Raw genomic sequence first — 19,887 nt, 5'->3', positions numbered from 1 at the left:
TAGGTTTTGCTCTATAAGCCAACATGTAATCGATATGCAGTGATTCGCATTGGTGGCATTTATGGGACCTTAGAAAGTTTTAAAACACAAATGTAATGCAAATGTCACTTAAATATGAACAAATATCAATCCTTATTTTATGTTTAAACAATAATTTATCATAAATGATGAATAAATAAAGGTTATTATATTGACACTTTTCTACTATTACGTGGGGTACTTTTATTTAGAAATGATTCAACATTTCGCGAACCGGAAGTGTTTTTTTAGTGCTGCTGATGAGACGCTGATTAGATTTATCAGATTTAGTTGATTTCGTAAAAATGTGTGGGCCTGTGCGCTGGTTGTGTGAGATAATGCTATATTATTTGATTCCGCAATGCCAGCCCTGGCGAAACATCTCTTCAACAAGTAGCCTAGCCTACGGTGTTGCTCCATAAAAGAACAGCGCTGTGTAGATAAATGTGTTGATCCATCAGAAGGGAAGGGTAGCCTACATTTTTTTCCCCGGAGAAAGGACAAATCGGGATAAGGAGGCTATTTTTCAGAAGGGACATCGTCAGGACAGTAAAATGTGAGACATTGCAAATTATGATCATTTAGCCTAATAAATAGAGCAATGACACTCTTACAGTGTTAAAATAAAATGATTGGCATGCAATGTATTATTAATGTATGCAAGTGGCATGCGATTTTGCTGTATTTAAACCATACAGTGTCGACACATTCAAATAAGCATCATGACGAGTACGCTATTTGAACGCATTTACAGTCGATGCCCTATTCTGTGGTGCATTGCATAACAGTGTTAATATCATTTAGAAGTAGGCCTATTATTGCTATAGAAAATTAGGCTACAGTTGTTATAAATAGCCTATAAAGATAATAGATATTTGACCTTGCTATTCAGGATACCTTGGGACGTCCAACTCTGCCGTCACCCCATGGAAGTTGAAACGTAAAATGATTCATTATTATATCCTAGGGGGGACATATAAATCAGAAATATCAATATCAGTAAATGTAATAAAGAAAAATAGTATGTTCGCTGCAGCTATCTTTTTAAATAAGGGAGGCTTTTAAATAGGCCTAACTGGATATTAGATTACCACTCTTACCCTGTATTCTGCTTGTTCTCTAGAAAGTCTCTCCTTGGACAATTGGCATTTATTCGTTTGCACTTTAATAGCGTGGTGAAGCATCCACTTAAAGGCACATTATATTTAATTGAAATGATCAAGCTCCAGTCTTCCTAAAACATTAACATTTTAAACAAATGTGCATGGTAAATACTTGCATGCATCCTAAAAGTGAATGGAAAAAGCATATTGTGAATGAAAAAGCCTATAAAAACAGTAGCTTATGTAACAAATCAATTAATTAATGCAATAGTCTGAGAATATTTCTTCCATTAGAAAATAAGTGTTGGTTGAAGGAATTAAACCCACATCAAATGTACTATTTTTGTTATTTCCAAGGTAATTTCGGGGGAAGAAACTTCAGTCCCTACCATTTCTTACTTTGCTCAAACAAAGTCTTTCTGGATAACATCTCAAAGGAATATCATACTCTCAAGTGTTCAAAGAGACTGTTGGGATATTTTTTGATAGCTTTTGAGGCTTCTCAGCCCTAGGATCTGTACTATCGTGCTACATTACACCCGAGGACATGTCTGCTGTGCGGCTGCTGCTCCTGTCTCTGCTTTGTGCCCTCTTTGGTATGTGAGTGTAGATGTGTAGACTGAACGTTTGTGGATAGTCACAACATCTTTCAACATATGGATATTTGTCTGTATACTGTTGAATTATGAAGCTACCCATTTCTACAGACAAAATATTGCGCTAATAACTCTTCTCTCCTGTAAACAAGTGTCCCTGTGCCATGGGGCCTGTGCAGAGGTGGACTCGGACACTGAGGCCGTTGCAGGCAAAGGGTTCAAACTGGGCTGCATCTCCTGTAAGATGAGGCCCGAGGTGGAGGCTTCTGCCACGGTCGACTGGTATTTCAAGGCCAAAGGGGAAGCTGACTTTGCACATGTGAGTATCTGAGACTGATTATGATTGCTATAGTATTCCAAATTACTGCCATGGTAGTAGATTGTAGGATTAGGGTTGGGGTTTTGTTTGCTCTGGTGCCCACATAAAACATGCTGCCACGATAGTCTACAGTCTGTTTAGAGTATGCCAGTGCTTTTAAAAATGGGTTAGGTTTACATAGTCCTCTACACCAGGGTTTCCCAAACTGGGTGCTGGGGCCCCCTGGATGCACATTTTGGTTTTTGCCCCAGCTCTACACAGCTGATTCAAATATCCAACTCATCATGAAGCTTTGATTATTTCAATCAGCTGTGTAGTGCAAGGGCAAAAACCAAAACGTGCATCCAGGGGGCCCCAGGACCGAGTTTGGGAAACGCCGCTCTAGAAAAACCTGTCTTACGCCACATGGCCCAGAGCCCATCCCTAAGCACACAACCACAAGGCACAACGCACAAAGGTATGCACACACACACAATGCCCAACCACATGATATGGCAGAGTGCTGCATGCAGTTACTATTGAATCAACCTGGATGCCATTTTAGCCCTCAGAGAGCATAAGAGCCACTGGGACAGCAGATGGGCAGATAGTGCATAGCTCACAGCTATGTAACCTTGAGTATACTACTTTATACTACTGGAAGCCTTTTCAAAACACAGTTGCGTCCTGTTGAGTCCATTTTCTTGGATGTTGCCAGCTACGGGTCGCCATCTAGGAAGTGAAACTGGAGACATTTTCAGTGCCAGGTGAATGACCCAGATGTCATTGTGTCATTAGATATATAATTACGATGAGGAGGGCCAGCACATTGTGGATGAGCGCTTTGAGGACCGCGTGGACTGGAGCGGCAGTAAGCAGAGCAATGACATACAGGATGCGTCCATCTACCTCTTCAATGTCACCTTCAATGACTCGGGCACCTACCGTTGCTTCTTCCACCGGCTCCTGACGTACGAGTTCTACGAATACCAGACCGTTGTCAGCAAGCTTGTGCACCTGACAGTGGTGGCTAAAGGTTCAGTACTACTATACAGACTCATGGCTTTGCATGCAATTGGAATTCCGATGCCAATTATCTCAATTGTTAGGAAACATTTATGACCTGTGGTTAAATTCGAAAAGTGCTTTGTAAGTGCTTAGTGAGAGACTCTGTGGTGCCTTTTGAGTGCTTTGAACCCCCCCCCCCCCCCCCCCCCCCCCCCCCCCCCGCTGTCTCTACAGCCACCAGAGGGACTGCCTCCATAGTCTCTGAGGTGATGATGTACGTGTCCATCATCGGGCTACAGGCTTGGCTCTACATAGAGATGGTATACTGCTACAGAAAGATCTCTGCTGCAGGAGAGGAAGCATTACGAGAAAGCGCGTGAGTCACCCTACTTCCTCTCATGCAGCTGTATCCTTTCATTTTAGGTCCTCCTCTATTGTCTCCCTCCGTATACAGTAATCTCACTGTCCTCCCTTCCTTGTATGCTCTGTACTTGTCCATCCTGTTGATTTCTTCCTTGTATGCTCTGTACTTGTCCATCCTGTTGATTTGAATTCTCTACTGTCTTTCAAAGTGCTGAGTCGTACAATTACTCTGTTCCCATTTGTTCAATATTATCTGTCTTTCTCTCTATTTGTTTTCCTTTCCACTCCCACTCTCTCAATCTTTCCATCCTTGTGTCGTCACATTTGCCACTCTAGAAAAGCCAAAGAAGGTATATTTCCTAAAGAAAATGTGTGTGCTTGCCTCAGCAGTCGTGAAGTGTTAAAACCAATTATGTTCAGTCTCTGATTGGATGTTAGCTCAGCTGACACTGCTTGCTTTGCGTCTCTACATTAAAGCAATAGGTCTGGTTACTTAATTGGATGGATGATTGCTTGATGGAAGGGTAAAGGAAGTTATGGATGGATGAAAAAAGGCTGGAGTGATGAATGAAGGTTAGAGGGGTTGTTGGATGGATAAAGAACATTTAGAGGGGTAAGTGGATGGATAAAGAGAGGTTAAAGGGACTAACCACTTCTCTTTCTCCTTTCTTTCCAGGAATGCAGAATATTTAGCTATTGCCTCGGAGAGTAAAGATAACTGTGGTGTGCAAGTGGCAGAATAACCCAGGTTTGTCATGAGAAAAACCGTAATCAGCAAGCCAAAGGAAGCATAGTGTATTTACCTTGTTTGACACATGGGCAAGTTAGAATAGCTTAGAAAGAGTGATGCCTTACTGTCAGTGGGAAGATTGTAAGGAGAAACCAAAAGGTTCTCAGAGACCTTTACAAAGATGGCACAGCTTTTTGGATCTTGGATCTAATTTAGGATCTAACACATCCACTGAACAATCAATATGCAGTACTACCATCAGGGCGCAGACTCAGGTGTTTACCTCATAAAAACAAGAGAGGCACTAACAATTGTGTACCAGCATCAGTATGGCTTTTAAATTAAACTTAAAAAATTACAGAGGGGGGGTTACAAAATAGGAGAGAGGCGTGTTACAAAATAGGGGAGAGGCGTGTTACAAAATAGGGGAGAGGCGTGTTACAAAATAGGGGAGAGGCGTGTAACCTGTCGGGAGGTAGACAGCACATGGTGCTGAAATTAGGCTAATTCAAGTAATTAATTTCAACAGTCTCTTAGGCTATCCGTAGATTTGCCAGCCAATTCCTCCAATAGTGTCACCACTCCTTAAAAACCTCTGTGTCCGTGAAGGGCTTGGTGTGGTAAGTTAAAACCAGTGCTCGAATTGAGGGGGTAGGTCTTTGAAGGTATGCCATAGCCTACTTTTTGTCAAAGAACATGTCAAAATGCATACTCCTTGTTAATTTAAGATTTATAAGAAACTAAAACATGTTCTGATTATATAAAGCGATTTATAACGACGCTTTCCTTCACGATGCTCTATGCTAGAAGCAAGCAACACAAGAAAGATGTGTCTGATGCATATGGGGATATCTTTGGTTCATCTCTGTGGCATTCAGAGGCTGAGCCAGGAAGTTGGAAGTAGGGGAGATCGGGGAACAAAGTAACACAGGTCAGTTGTAACAGCTTAATAACTCAAATTAGAAACCACTTAGAAATCTGTTATTCAATGTGCTAATGTTTGGTTAGTGTCTAAATGCCTAAGACGTTTCGTTTAAATCCTTCAATTATTTTGTTTTTTATTGGAATGAAAACAAGTAAATATACTTGCTGCCTCTCTTTTTTTAAATTATTGACCTGTGGAGCATTTCTACGTATCCTATGTATCCAAACATATATCATTTTTATCAGTAAGATGGGGTCTTTTGATTGGTATACTTGATGACAATAATTATTGTTGTATTTTTGTCAGAATATTCAGATTATTAGAGGATCTTATGTTGGGGGGTTAGATGTAACATAAAACTGTGTATGGTATTTAGACACATTCACATCATGATATAAAATGTCACTTCTTTACATCAAGTTTAGCAGTACAGCTAAGATAATACCCTAGAAAAATCCAATAAAAAGTCAAATTCATACTTTTGAATGCTAATATAAAATAGGCTATATACATTTTGGTAACTTTTGAGTTTTTGGTCAATATGACATGCCTGAAAGATAAAAATCAAAATATCAGTTTAAAATCATAATTGTTTATCATTGAAGACAGTATTACATTTAACCCCACATACTGGGCTAATTGTAACATTTCACTCCCTCCACTTTCGGTTGAATTGTAAATGACTGGTATGTTGTAGTTACAGTGTGTAATGGTAGCTGAGATATGTAAGTTGTTTGTATAACAATATTGTTCATCTAACTCAATAACATTTTCATAATATAGCCCAACCCTAAAAGTGTTACTTGGTTCCCCGGTCTCCTTCAATCAAATAGGCCTACAGTGTGTAACTCCGTCGCTTTCAATTGAGCTATTCGCTTTCTGTTAAAGAGATGTTTAAATGCTCAATGCAGACGTTTTTATATCAATATCATTTCTGGGTAACAATTACTACCTTACTGTAATAGTTTTCCGTAAAAATTGGCAAAAATAGCTTTTTAGCAAAAGTTAAGTAAGAATTTTGCTAGGACTGTCTAGTAGTGGTCAGCGTGGGGAGGGTAAAACTGAAAACTAGCTGTTATTGGCAGAAAGGTTTGGAACTCTCTTTGTTGTTATTGTTCTATTAACCAATTTACCACATGGTGATGTCACCATGGACTGAAACTCCTGCCCATGCAAACCTGGTTAGATTGTATTTTCAACCAGCAACTTTCAGGAAATAACACTGATCACATTTTTTCAGACTTTTACAGTGTTTGTTTCATCAACTGTTGTACAATATGGTACAAAACACAAGAACATTTTTTGGGACGCACTTGTGGGGTTCTCTTTTTGGGTTAAGTCACGGAAGAGTAGTTATCAGTTAAAGCTTAAATTGTTCTGCGTCAGACCTCTGTCTGGACTGGAAAGATAACTTTAGGCTACAATACTTAGAATCATATGACGTCTCAGATCAAATTATTTGCAAACAGCGTCAGTTTCGTTGCAAACAAGTCACACTGGTTTGGCATGGGGAAATGTGGTATGATGAACGCATATCTCTTCCATGGAAAGTTTATTTTCTAAATCTGCTTTTCTTTTGGGACTTTTTGAGAGCGACATTTTCTCTTGCAAGTGAGCTGATTGTTTTGAGCTAATAAAAAGTAGAGTACCAAGAAAGACAAAACTCAGTTATTAGAGACATTGTTGATTTTATCAAAATTATTATGTTATTGTCATTGAATTGATAATGTACTTACCAGATGCCAGTGTTAAAAAGAGTGTACTGTAGGTCTATAAATTGGGCTGCTATTATTTTATGTTCTGGTCCGCCGACTAATAGCTGAGAAAAACTGTGGTATTAAAAAAAAAACATTCTGCTAATGTCTTTAGTCGTAAAATGAAATCTGAAGTAGTATTTTTTTTGCCCCTGATCATAGTAGTAAGGCCTAGGCCTACATTGTCACATATTTTGATTTAATTCTAATTTTTTTCATACATTTTTTTCAAGTACAAGGGGAGGATCATGTGGGAAAAAATGTAATGTTGGGGAGGAGGGTGCGTTATTGGGGGGGGGACATCTCGAGTTGGATAATTTTCGAACGGTCCCTTACATTTATCTTTAATTTACCGTCTAAGCATTTGTATCTGTCATGTGTGAATGTCACTGTTAATTTGTTTACAAAATACACTACAATACCAAAAGTATGTAGACACCTACTTATCGAACATCTCATTCCAAAATCATGAGCATTAATATATTCATCACTCCAGAGAACTCGTTTCCACTGCTCCAGAGTCCAATGGCAGCAAGCTTTACAGCCGACGCTTGGCATTGTGCATGGTGATCTTAGGCTCGTGTGGGTCTGCTTGGCCATGGAAACCCATTTCATGAAGCTCCCGAAAAAACAGTTTTTGTGTTGACGTTGCTTCCAGAGGCAGTTTGGACCTCGGTAGTGAGTGTTGCAACCGAGGAAAGACGATTGGTCCGCGCTTCAGCACTCGACGATGCCGTTCTGTGAGCTGGGTCGTTGTTGCTCCTAGACGTGTCCACTTCACAATAACAGCACTTACAGTTGACCGGGGTAGCTATAGCAGAGCAGAAATTTGACTTGTTGGGAAGGTGGTATCCTATGACGGTTTCACGTTAAAAGTCTGAGCTCTTCAGTAAGGCCATTCTACTGCCAATGTTTGTCTATGGAAATTGCATGGTTGTATTCTCAGTTTTATAAACGGCAGCAACAGGTGTGTCTGAAATAGCTGAATCCACTCATTTGAAGGGGTGTCCACATACTTTTGTATACATATATCTTATCTGACTTGCCATTACTGAAGTTCCTTCTGGAAAAAAAGTAACTCTATTCTATGCACACAATTCAACCAGATTCAAGCATCAAGCGAATGGAGAGGTAATTATTGTAGAATCGAGGCTTGTCATGGATATGCACATTTACATCTAACAAGAGTTCAACTGTCCTTGACCTCTCTCTTGTCACAGGATGAACCATGTGTAATGTATTGATGTTTAATTCTGCTTTCAGGAATTCAAGCAGTGCCATCTACATACTGGCCTCATCACCGATACGACCCCTTGTTTTGCATGACCCGGAAGATGTATAGTATCTTTGAATCTTTATTACCTTTCCTGTTACAATGTTAATGGATAAATGTGATATGATGACATGATTACTTTTAGAGTAGTATGTGTATGAATCCTATTTTTCAGTTGTAATGGTATCTCCCTCTAAAGTGTATGTACATTTATATTAAGAGGTATTGTGAGCATATGGACACAAGGCGAGACCCAAATGCAGGCACAGGAAGCAGATGGTTGAGCTCCAATATTTATTAATCCAAGGTGTAGGCAAAATGTAGGTCAGGGACAGGCGAGAGTTCGCGAACTGGGTCATAGTCCAAAACAGTACCAGGCGAAGGACAGTCTTTGAGGTCAGGTCAGACAGGGGGTTCAGTAACCAGATTGGAGTCCTAACAGTATAAGGGGATAGGCAGGCTTAAAGACAGAACAGGCAGAGTGGTCAGGCAGGCAGGTTCAGAGTCCAAACAGGCAAGGGTCAAAACCAGGAGGACTAGAACCAAAAGAGACTGGGAAACAATAGGAGCAAGAAAAACCGCTGGTTGACTTGGCAAACAAGGCAAACTGGCACAGAGAGACAGGAAACACAGATATATACACCGGGGATAATAAGCAACACCTGGAGGAGGTGGAGACGATCACAAGGACAGGTGAAACAGATCAGGGTGTGACAGTGAGAGAATTAATCTGATTGAAGGGTTATTGCGAGATCACCTTGGAATTAGAATACTAGAATGGACATGAACTTTCTTATGATAGAGTAAAAGGTCAGCCATTTTGGTAAAGGAGTTGGTCAACCACAATGGTCAGCGAGTGCTGTGAGAAGATGTTATTTAAAACAATGAATTTAAAACAATGACTTTGAAAATTGTATGCACAGTAATGTTTATTAGCTAGCTAGTCTGCCAGTTTTAGTAGAATGATTCCATCATTTTTTTCTAAATGACTGCCAATATGTCCGACATTCCAAACAAACAATGTAGTCAATACACAGGCTGAAATCAGTTGGTGATATGACAGACAAAATGTAAACGCAACAAGTAACTGATATTGTATTATATTATAAGATTCACAACTTTCCAAGAAAACAAACATTGAAAACATTTTTGAGGCAATTTATACAGAACATTTCTATAAAACCTGTATTTACAGGTCAAAAGTTTGGACACCTACTCATTCCAGGATTGTTCTTTAATGTTACTATTTTCTAACACATGGAATAATGTAGTAACCAACAAAGCGTTAAACAAATTAAAATATGTTTTACATTTTAGATTATTCAAAGTAGCCACCCTTTGCCTTGATGACAGCTTTGCACACTCTTGGCATTCTCTCAACCAGCTTTATGCGGTAGTCATCTGGAATACATTTCAATTAACAGGTGTACCTTGTTAAAAGTTAATATGTGGAATTTCTTTCCTTAATGCTTTTGAGACAATCGGTTGTGTTGTGACAAGGTAGTGGTGGTATAGACAAAATACCAAGTCCATATTATGGCAAGAACAGCTCAAATAAGCAAAGAGAAACAACAGTCCATCATTACTTTAAGAAATTAAGGTCAGTCAATCCGGAAAATTTCAAAAACGTTGAAAGTTTCTTCGAAGTGCAGTTGCAAAAACCGTCAAGCGCTATGATGAAACTGGCTCTCATGAGGACCCCCACAGGAAAGGAAGACCCAGAGTTACCTCTGCTGCAGAGATTAAGTTCATTAGAGTTACCAGCCTCAGAAATTGCAGCCCAAATAAATTATTCACAGAGTTCAAGTAACAGACACATCTGAACATCAACTGTTCAGAGGAGACTATGTGAATCAGGCCTTCATGGTCAAATTGCTGCAAAGTAACCGCCACTAAAGAACACCAATAATAAGAAGAGACTTGCTTGGGCCAAGAAACACGAGCAATGGATATTAGACCGGTGGAAATCTGTCCTTTGGTCTGATGAGTCCAAATTTGAGATTTTTGGTTCATTGTGAGACACAGAGTAGGTGAATGGATGATCTTCGCATGTGTGGTTCCCACCATAAAGCATGGAGGAGGACTGTGATGGTGTGGGGGTGCTTTGCTGGTGACAGTGATGTATGTAGAATTCAAGGCACACTAGACCAGCATGGCTACCACAGCATTCTGCAGCAATATGCCATCCCATCTGGTTTGCGCTTGGTGGGACTTTCATTTGTTTTTCAACAGGACAATGACCCAACACACCTAAAGGCTGTGTAGGGGTTATTTGACCAAGAAGGAAAGTGATGGAGTGCTGCATAAGATGACCTGGTCTCCATAATCACCAGACCTCAAACCAATTGAGGTTGTTTGGGATGAGTTCGACCACAGAGTGAAAGAAAAGCAGCCAACAAGTGCCCAGGTGAAGCTGGTTGAGAGAATGCCAAGGGTGTGCAAAGCTGTCATCAATGCAAAAGGTGGCTACTTTGAAGAATATCAAATATATTTTGATTTGATTAACACTTTTGGATTACTACATGATAACATATGTGTTATTTCATAGTTTATGTCTTCACTATTATTCTACAATGTAGAAAATAGTAAACAATAAAGAAAAACCCTTTAATGAGTAGGTGTGTCAACTTTTGACTGGTACTTTTTAATTATGACCATATTTAGGTTGACAATAATTCTATTACACAATTTCTGATATATCACCTGCCTTACTTTTATTTTCCTGCATAAGTAAAAGCAGGAAATGCATCACCTATGCCTCTACTGCCATTCATTCCAATTTTATTTTACTACAATGACTGCCATTATCATCCCATTCTTGAACTTTGAGGGTTTACTACATACCCGCTCAAGAAATGTCACAGGACCTCTGTGTTTATCACACTCTGTATTAATAAATCCATCCACTCCACCTGTTGTATGTCTTCTAGATAATGCACAATCATCACGAAATGTACTAAACTTCAAAAGGTATTTATAATAGAATGTGATTGATTGTGATAGACTGTCTACAATGTACAGTGTTGTGATGATAAATCAAAAAATAAACCTCATTGAAGTGAAGATTGATTTTACCAGTTTTTATATTGAACTTTTAATTGTCTCACAAGAACGCCCAAACATTTAAAGCTAACTGCATCAGCAAAAGACCCATTCATTTAAGTATAACCTTTCCTGCGAACAGTACATGCAAATCTCACCAAATTCGTAATAGATGTTGATAACTTCTCAAACTCCAACTTGACTTACATAGCCTTTCTCCTATACCGTTGGCACAAGTAATGTAGTGGAGGTTAAACACATCTAAATGCCTATCAATTGGAGTAAAATGCAAAATATTAGAAGTGTTACGTTACTCACTACAAACGACAATCACCGTTTACCCCCTCCAACATTTAGATGTTGGATACTGGTGGCGTCCATGGATGTGTGTGCTGACTTCTCAGGGTGATTAGCATACCTGGCTGGAGTCCGTCTGTACTACCCTGCTCCACGTCCCAACCTGAAGAGGACATGTACAGTATATCCGGAAAGTATTTACACCCCTTGATTTTTCCACATTTTTGTTACGTTACAGCCTTGGTTTAAAATGGATTATATTGTTTTTTTTCTCTTCAATCTACACACAATACCCCATGATGACAAAGCGAAAATAGGTTTAGAAAATTAGGCACGTTTATTGAAAATAAAAACAAATATCACATTTACCTTTGGCCTCGAGTCCTCTTGGGTATGACGCTACAAGCTTGGCACACCTGTATTTGGGGAGTTTCTCCCATTCTCATGCAGATCCTCTCAAGCTCTGTCAGGTTGGATGGGGGAGCGTCGCTGCACAGCTATTTTCAGAACTCTCCAGAGTGCTCTGGCTGGGCCACTCAAAGACATTCAGAGACTTGTCCCGAAACCTCTCCTGCGTTATGGTTGTGTGCTTAGGGTCGTTGTCCTGTTGGAAGGAGAACCTTCTCCGCTCTGGAGCAGGTTTTCATCAAGGATCTCTGTACTTTGCTCCGTTCATCTTTCTCTTGATTCTGACTAGTCTCCCAGTCCCTGAAAAACATCCCCACAGCATGATGCTGCCACCACCATGCTTCACCGTAGGGACGGTGCCAGGTTTCCTCCAGATGTGACGCTTGGCATTTAGGCCAAAGAGTTCAATCTTGGTTTAATCAGACCAGAGAATTTTGTTTCTCAGTGTCTGGGAGTCTTTAGGTGCCTTTTGGCAAACTCCAAGCGGACTGTCATGTGCCTTTTACTGAGGAGTTGTTTCCATGGCCTGATTGGTGGAGTCCTGCAGAGATGGTTGTCCTTGTGGAAGGTGTTCCCATCTCCACAGAGGAACCAGAGTGACCCATCAGGATCTTGGTCACCTCCCTGACCAAGGCCCTTCCTCAGATCTGTGCCTCGACACAATCCTGTCTCGGCACTCTTTGGACAATTCCTTTTACCTCATGGCTTGGTCAGGGAGGGGCCCACCTATGTGAGGGAATGTCGATTCTAGCATTTAAATTGAACCTTTATAAAGGCCTGATTGCTGGAGTCCTGCAGAGATGGTTGTCCTTGTGGAAGGTGTTCCCATCTCCACAGAGGAACCAGAGTGACCCATCAGGATCTTGGTCACCTCCCTGACCATGGCCCTTCCTCAGATCTGTGCCTCGACACAATCCTGTCTCGGCACTCTTTGGACAATTCCTTTTACCTCATGGCTTGGTCAGGGAGGGGCCCACCTATGTGAGGGGATGTCAATTCTAGCATTTAAATTGAACCTTTATTTAACTAGGCAAGTCAGTTTTAAGAACACATTTTTTTTTTTTTACCCCTTTTTCTCCCCAATTTCGTGGTATCCAATTGTTGTAGTAGCTACTATCTTGTAGTGGTCTTCTTCAGCAGTAGTGGTCTTCTTCAGCAGGTCCAGGATGGAGCCAAAAGGCACAAGAAAGAGGACTTCGACACTTACCATCTCAGATGGTTATTAAATCGTTTCTGTAGCTTGAAACAGATAAGATTAGCCTCCCTGCAACATTATTTTGTTGAAATATAATTCGGTTCGGTTCGCTTTCTAACAATGAGTTAGACATGAGAAATCCAAAGAAATGTTGAAATGCCATCCACGAATCCCCCACACCTATCCCACCCCAACAACATGTATATCGTATCAGTTCTCTGTGGGCCGGGTTGGGTGTGATGGCTGTGAAGAGTGAAGGGGTGGGTGTGTGCATGTTTGGTTGGTGGGGTAGCCTACTGCTAGATACCATAATGATCATAGGAACATAGCCTATAAATCTAGGCCAGTGACAAGTGGATGTACAAAAAGAATAAAACAAAAATGTGGTTGAAAAGTTCATTTATTATGTACTGCCTATCAAGGTGTCAGTACTATATGGCATATGATATGACCATAAGCGTAATGCAGACCATGTGTTGTAATTATATGGATTACACCTCTGGTAGCCTAAATAAGGACATCTACAGTGGCCTTCTTTGATACCATTGTTGTGCCTGGGACTGCAGTATAGACATTCAGCCAGTGGATGCCACTGATTGGCTGAATACCCGGGGCGTGAGGTGGTTGGAGTTGTCAACAAAGCAGCATGATAGAAATATGATGCCAAGTTTTCAAACTACCAGTAGTTTCTTAGAGAAGATATAAAAAGTGATCTGTGCATTTGAACAACAGCATAAATACGTTTGTATGTCAAAACTGAATGACCACTGCTAAACTGTTTTGAACAGATTAGATTATACTATTTAGAATGAGCAGATAGCTCACGAACGAACGAGGGCACCACGGAGAAAGAATGCAACAAGCATGCAGATGCAATAAGTGAAAGCACATTATCTAACTGGCGATAGCTAGCTAGCTAACATCAGTGGTGTAAAGATACGTAAAAATACTTTAAAGTACTAAGTACTTAAGTTGTTTTGGGGGGTATCTGTACTTTATTAATTATATTTTTGACAACTTTGACTTTTACTTCACTACATTCTTCAAGAAAATTATTTACTTTTTACTCCACACATTTTCCCTGACACACAAAAGTACTTGTTACATTTTGAATGCTTAGCAGGAAAGGAAAATGGTCCAATTCACACACTTATCACACTGGTTATCTCTACTGCCCCTGATTTGGTGGACTGACTAAACACAAATTATTTGTTATGTAAATGTTGTCTGTGTGTTAGTGTGCCCCTGGCTATCTGTAAATAAAAAATAAAAAAAAATATTTGTGCCGTCTGGTTTGCTTAATATAAGTAATTTGAAATGATTTTTATACTTAAGTATATTTTAGCAACTATATTTATCTTGATAAGTGTGTGAATTGAGCATTTTCCTTGCTAAAAAAGTTAAATGAGCAAACCTTCCTTCGTCAACTGGCCTCTGATGGTATAGAATCAGCTTGATCCCCTCTGTCGATCCCCACCTTCTTTTTTGATATTTCGAGTGATATTCTCAACAAACACACCCCATAAAAAAAGAGAATTAAAACAGGTTCTGCCCCTGGTTCGACCGTGATCTTGCAGAGTTACTCAACCTCAAGAGTTGCATTTGGCTAAAGGCTCGGCACAAGCATACTCAGGCTGACTAGTTCTTGTTCAGGCAAATGAGAAATAAGTGCACTCAGGCTATCCGGAAGGACAAAGTTAGTTACTTTAAGGAGCAGTTCTCTCTCTGTGGGTCTAACCCCAAGAAATTCTGGAAAACGGTTAAAGACCTGGAGAATAAACCCTCCTTCCCATAGATGCCCATGTCCCTTAAAGTTGATAATGGGGTTGTTACTGACAAGAAGCACACAGCTGAGCTCTTTAAATACCACTTCATTAAGTCAGGATTCCTATTTGACTCAGCCATGCCTCATTGCCTGTCCAACATTTCCTCATCTCCTACCCCTTCTAATGTGCCTAGCCGCGATACTCCTCCCTCTTTTCCCCCTGCCCCACTACAAAGTTGCTCCCTGCAGTCTGTCACTGAGTCCAAGATGCTAAAGGACCTCCTTAAACTTGACCCCCCCAAAAAATCTGGATCAGATGGTTCTGACCCTTTCTTCTTTAAGGTTGCTGCCCCTATCATCGCCAAGCCTATCTCTGACATTTGTAACCTGTCTCTCCTCTCTGGGGAGGTTCCCATTGCTTGGAAGGCAGCCACGGTGCGTCCTTTATTTAAAGGGGGAGATCAAACTGATCCTAACTGTTATAGGCTATTTCTATTTTGCCTTTTTTATCAAAAGTGTTGGAAAAGCTTGTCAATAATCAACTGACTGGCTTTCTTGATGTCTCTAGTATTCTCTCTGGTATGCAATCTGGTTTCCGCTCAGGTTATGGATGTGTCACTGCCACCTTAAAAGTCCTCAATGATGTCACCATTGCCCTTGATTCTAAGCAATGTTGTTCTGATATTTTTTTTAAGTTTAAAAAAAATAAAATATTATAACAATATATATTTTTTACCCCTTTTTTCTCCCCAATTTCATGGTATCCAATTGGTAGTAGTTACAGTCTTGTCTCATAGCTGCAACTCCTGTACGGACTCAGGAGAGGCGAAGGTCGAAACGCCACCCAGCCAAGCCGCACTGCTTCTTGACACAATGCACATCGAACCCGGAAGCCAGCCGCACCAATGTGTTGGAGGAAACACCGTGCACCTGGCGACCTGGTCAGCGTGCACTGCGCCCGGGCCGCCACAGGAGTCGCTAGTGCGCAATGAGACAAGGATATCCCTGCCGGACAAACCCTCCCTAACCCGGACGACACTGGACCAATTGTGTGCCGCCCCATGGGCCTCCCGATCGCGGCCGGCTGCGACAGAGCCTGGGCTGGAACCCAGAATCTCTGGTGGCACAGCTAGCACTGCGATGCAGTGCCTTAGACCACTGCGCCACCCAGAAGGTCCTTTGTGCTGCTATTTTTATTGACTTAGCCAAAGCTGTTGATACGGTAGACCATTCCATTTTTGTGGGCCGGCTAAGGAGTATTGGTGTCTCTGCGGGGTCTTTGGCCTGATTTTCTAACAACCTCTCTCAAAGAGTGCAGTGTATAAAGTCGGGACATCTACTGTCTCAGCCACTGCCTGTCACCAAGGGTGTACCCCAAGGCTTGATCCTAGGCCCCACACTCTTTTCAATTTACATTGACAACATAGCTCAGGCAGTAGGTAGCTCTCTCATCGATTTATATGCAGATGATACAGTCTTATATTCAGCTGGCCCCTCCCCGGATTTTGTTTTAAATGCTCTACAACAAAGCTTTCTTAGTGTCCAACAAGCTTTCTCTATGCTTAACCTTGTTCTGAAAACAAAGGTCATGTGGTTTGGTAAGAAGAATGCCCCTCACCCCACAGGTGTGTTTACTACCTCTGAGGGTTTAGTGCTTGAGGTAGTCAGTCACCTCATACAAGTATGTGGGAGTATGGCTAGACGGTACACTGTCCTTCTCTCAGCGCATATCAAAGCTGCAGGCTAAAGTTAAATCTAGACTTGGTTTCCTCTATCTAAATAGCTCCACTTTCACATCAGTTGCCAAACTAACCCTGATTCAGATGACCATCCTACCCATGCTAGATTACGGAGATGTAATTTATAGATCGTCAGGTAAGGGTGCTCTCGAGCGGCTAGATGTTCTTTACCATTTGGCCATCAGATTTGTCACCAATGCTCCTTATAGGACACATCACTGTACTCTATACTCCTATAAACTGGTCATCTCTGTATACCTGTTCGAAGACCCACTGGTTGATGCCTATTTATAAAACCCTCTTAGGCCTCACACCCCCCTATCTGAGATATCTACTGTGGCCCTCATCCTCCACATACAACACCCGTTCTGCCAGTCACACACACAAGGTCCCCAAAGTTTTTCTATTATTTTTACTATTTTCTACATCGTAGAATAATAGTGAAGAGATCAACACTATGAAATAACACATATGGAATCATGTAGTAACCAGATAAGTGTTTAACAATTAAAAATATATTTTAGATTTTAGATTCTGTAAAGTATCACCCTTTGCCTTGATGCCAGCTTTGCACACCATTGGCATTCTCTCAACCAGCTTCATGAGGAATGTTTTTCCAACAGTCTTGAAAGAGTTCCCACATATGCTGAGCACTTGTTGGCTGATGGAGGTGTGTTGGATCATTGTCCTGTTGAAAAACAAATTATAGTCCCACTAAGCGTAAACCAGATGGGATGGCATATCGCTGCAGAATACTGTGGTAGCCATGCTGGTTAAGTATGCCTTGAATTCAAAATAAATCACTGACTGTCACCAGCAAAGCACCCCCACACCTCCTCCGCCATGCTTCATGGAGGGAACATCACATGCTGAGATCATCCGTTCACCTACACTGTGTCTCACAAAGACACAGCGGTTAGAACCGAAATTCTCAAATTTGGTCTCATCAGACCAAAGGACAGATTTCCACCTGTCTAATGTCCATTGCTTGTGTTTCTTGGCCCAAGCAAGTCTCTTCTTATTGGTGTCCTTTAGTAGTGTTTTTTTTGTAGCAATTCAACCATGACGGCCTGATTCACACAGTCTCCTCTGAACAGTTGAAGCGTTTATTTGAGCTGCAATCTGAGGTGCAGTTAACTCTAATAAACTCTTCCTCTGCAACAGAGGTAACTGGGTCTTCCTTTCCTGTGGCGATCCTCATGAGAGCCAGTTTCATCCTAGCGCTTAATGCTTTTTGCGACTGCTCTTGAAAATTTTTTTCAATGTTCTAGCAATTTTCCGGATTGATTGATCTTCATGTCTTAAAGTAATGATTGACTGTCGTTTCTCTTTGCTTATTTGAGCTGTTCTGACGTAATATGGACTTGGTCTTTTACCAAATAGGACGATCTTCTGTATACCCCCCTACCTTGTCACAACACAACGGATTAGCTCGATTGCATTAAGAAGGAAATAAATTCTACAAATTAACTTTTAACAAGGCACACCTGTTAATTGAAATGCATTCTAGGTGACTAACCCATGAAGCTGGTTGAGAGAATGCCAAGAGTGTGCTGTCAAAGGGTGGCTACTTTGAAGAATCTCAAATAGAAAATATATTTTGATTTGTTTAACACTTTTTGGGTTATTTCATAGTTTGATGTCTTCACTATTATTTTACAATGTAGAACATAGTAAAATAAAGAAAAGCACTTGAATGAGTAGGTGTGTCCAAACGTTTGACTGGTACTGTATATACACAAAGATCTTTAAAAGGGATTACAAAATAAAGTTGTGGATTTATTTCCATTGTGGGCCTTATTTTTTATTTTCTCAGCTAAATTACAGTATTTTGGGGCATCTGTACTTTACCATTTATATTTTTTGGCTACTTTTACTTTTACTTCACTACATTCCTAAATAAAATAATGTACTTTTTACTCCATACATTTTCCCCGGCAGCCAAAAGTACTCGGTAAATGTTGAATGCTTAGCAGGACAGGAAAATGGTTCAATTCACGCACTTATAAATGGAACATCCCTGGTCATCTGTACTGCCTCTGATCTGGCGGACTCACTAAACACACATGCTTAGTTTGTAAATGATGTCTGAGTGTTGGTGAGCCCCTGGCTATCCTTAAATAACTACAAAATATTAATAAAATGGTGCCGTCTAGTTTTAATCATAATATAAGGAATTTGAAATGATTTATACTTTTACATTTGATATTTTAGAAATAACATTTACTTTTGATGATTAAGTATATTTAAAACCAAATACTTTTAGACTTTAACTCAAGTAGTATTTTAATGGGGGACTTTCACTTTTACTTGAGTCATTTACTTTTAAAGTATCTTTACTTTTACTCAAGTATGACAATTGAGTCCTTTTTCCACAACTGAGAAACTGCCAGAAGCTTCTATTTGATTCTATCTGGTCTCCTCTACCTTTCCTGGCTATAATGTTTTCTCTGGTTTTGAATCTGAATTTAGAGAACAGAATTTCAAAACTGAATCTGAATCTGTATCTGAGGAAGTTGAATATATGACATTTTGATAAACTTGAAATGATAGTTTGTAAACTTGATACAAAGACTGAATGCAATATTTACAATATTGAAACTGAATATATAAATACTGAACTTGAATATTCAATTAAAGTAGGAATTTAATTGTAAAACAACAATGCAATATTCATTCAATTCAGTTTGAAATTACGAAACACATGTTCATTTTTTTAATTTAATGATTACATTTGTGCAATAATTCAAAATTATGGAATTCAAATACAATTTCTGTTGGTATTGAAATTGCTCCACAGTAGCACCCAGGCACACCGCTCCCAGTTTACCTCACTACTCATAATGGGGAGTTTTAGCATACCTATGTTGGGATTGTTCTTGTTGTGTGTGACTCTGTGCAGGAATAAGAACTGTTAAGCGAGATGAGACTGCCATGTGTTCTGCTATGGTTCCCTTTCCACTGACAATTGGAAATACATTGAAAATGATTGCAACTGCTCCAGATCTTATTGGGATCTGCTAAACTATATGCCAAGAGGTCTGAATCTTCATGGCACAGGTGACAGTGTGATCACCCTTAGCAGGGTTGTTGGTTCATGCCACACCATGGAGCTGTTACCAACAATTTCGCTACATTGGTAGTATAATCCCTGTCTCAGGGCTTTGTTGTCAGTAAACACATTTACTGCAGGTGGCAGTGTCTTTATACCTGTTCAAACAACACCCTCCAGGGGGCAGTATGCACCCTTTCAATTTGCTTGCCAACTCATAGAAGTAGCAGAAGGAGAAAATGGACTACTTCAAAATGGAGATGGCCTCAATGGCACTTCCCATGCTCTCAGAGATGCCATAATGGGACATACAATAAAGCA

The 19,887-nt window shown here is 40.3% G+C and overlaps 1 protein-coding gene across 1 annotated transcript; it reads left to right on the top strand.

Annotated features, from left to right (window-relative positions):
- Nucleotides 1-257: 257 nt before the first annotated feature.
- LOC139373359 (sodium channel regulatory subunit beta-1-like) lies at nucleotides 258-11,131 on the top strand. Its single transcript, XM_071113794.1, has 7 exons — nucleotides 258-574; nucleotides 1,479-1,717; nucleotides 1,870-2,036; nucleotides 2,814-3,051; nucleotides 3,258-3,399; nucleotides 4,063-4,134; nucleotides 8,059-11,131. The coding sequence occupies exons 2-6, from the start codon at nucleotides 1,669-1,671 to the stop codon at nucleotides 4,127-4,129; spliced, it is 663 nt and encodes a 220-aa protein (XP_070969895.1). The 5' UTR covers nucleotides 258-574; nucleotides 1,479-1,668; the 3' UTR covers nucleotides 4,130-4,134; nucleotides 8,059-11,131.
- The last annotated feature ends 8,756 nt before the right edge of the window (nucleotides 11,132-19,887 follow it).

The sequence above is a fragment of the Oncorhynchus clarkii genome, chromosome 18 (genome assembly GCF_045791955.1).
Source record: "Oncorhynchus clarkii lewisi isolate Uvic-CL-2024 chromosome 18, UVic_Ocla_1.0, whole genome shotgun sequence".
Classification (NCBI taxonomy): domain Eukaryota; kingdom Metazoa; phylum Chordata; class Actinopteri; order Salmoniformes; family Salmonidae; genus Oncorhynchus; species Oncorhynchus clarkii.
The sequence above is the reverse complement of the archived record's forward strand: the minus strand, read 5'-3'. Positions and strand labels throughout refer to the sequence as shown.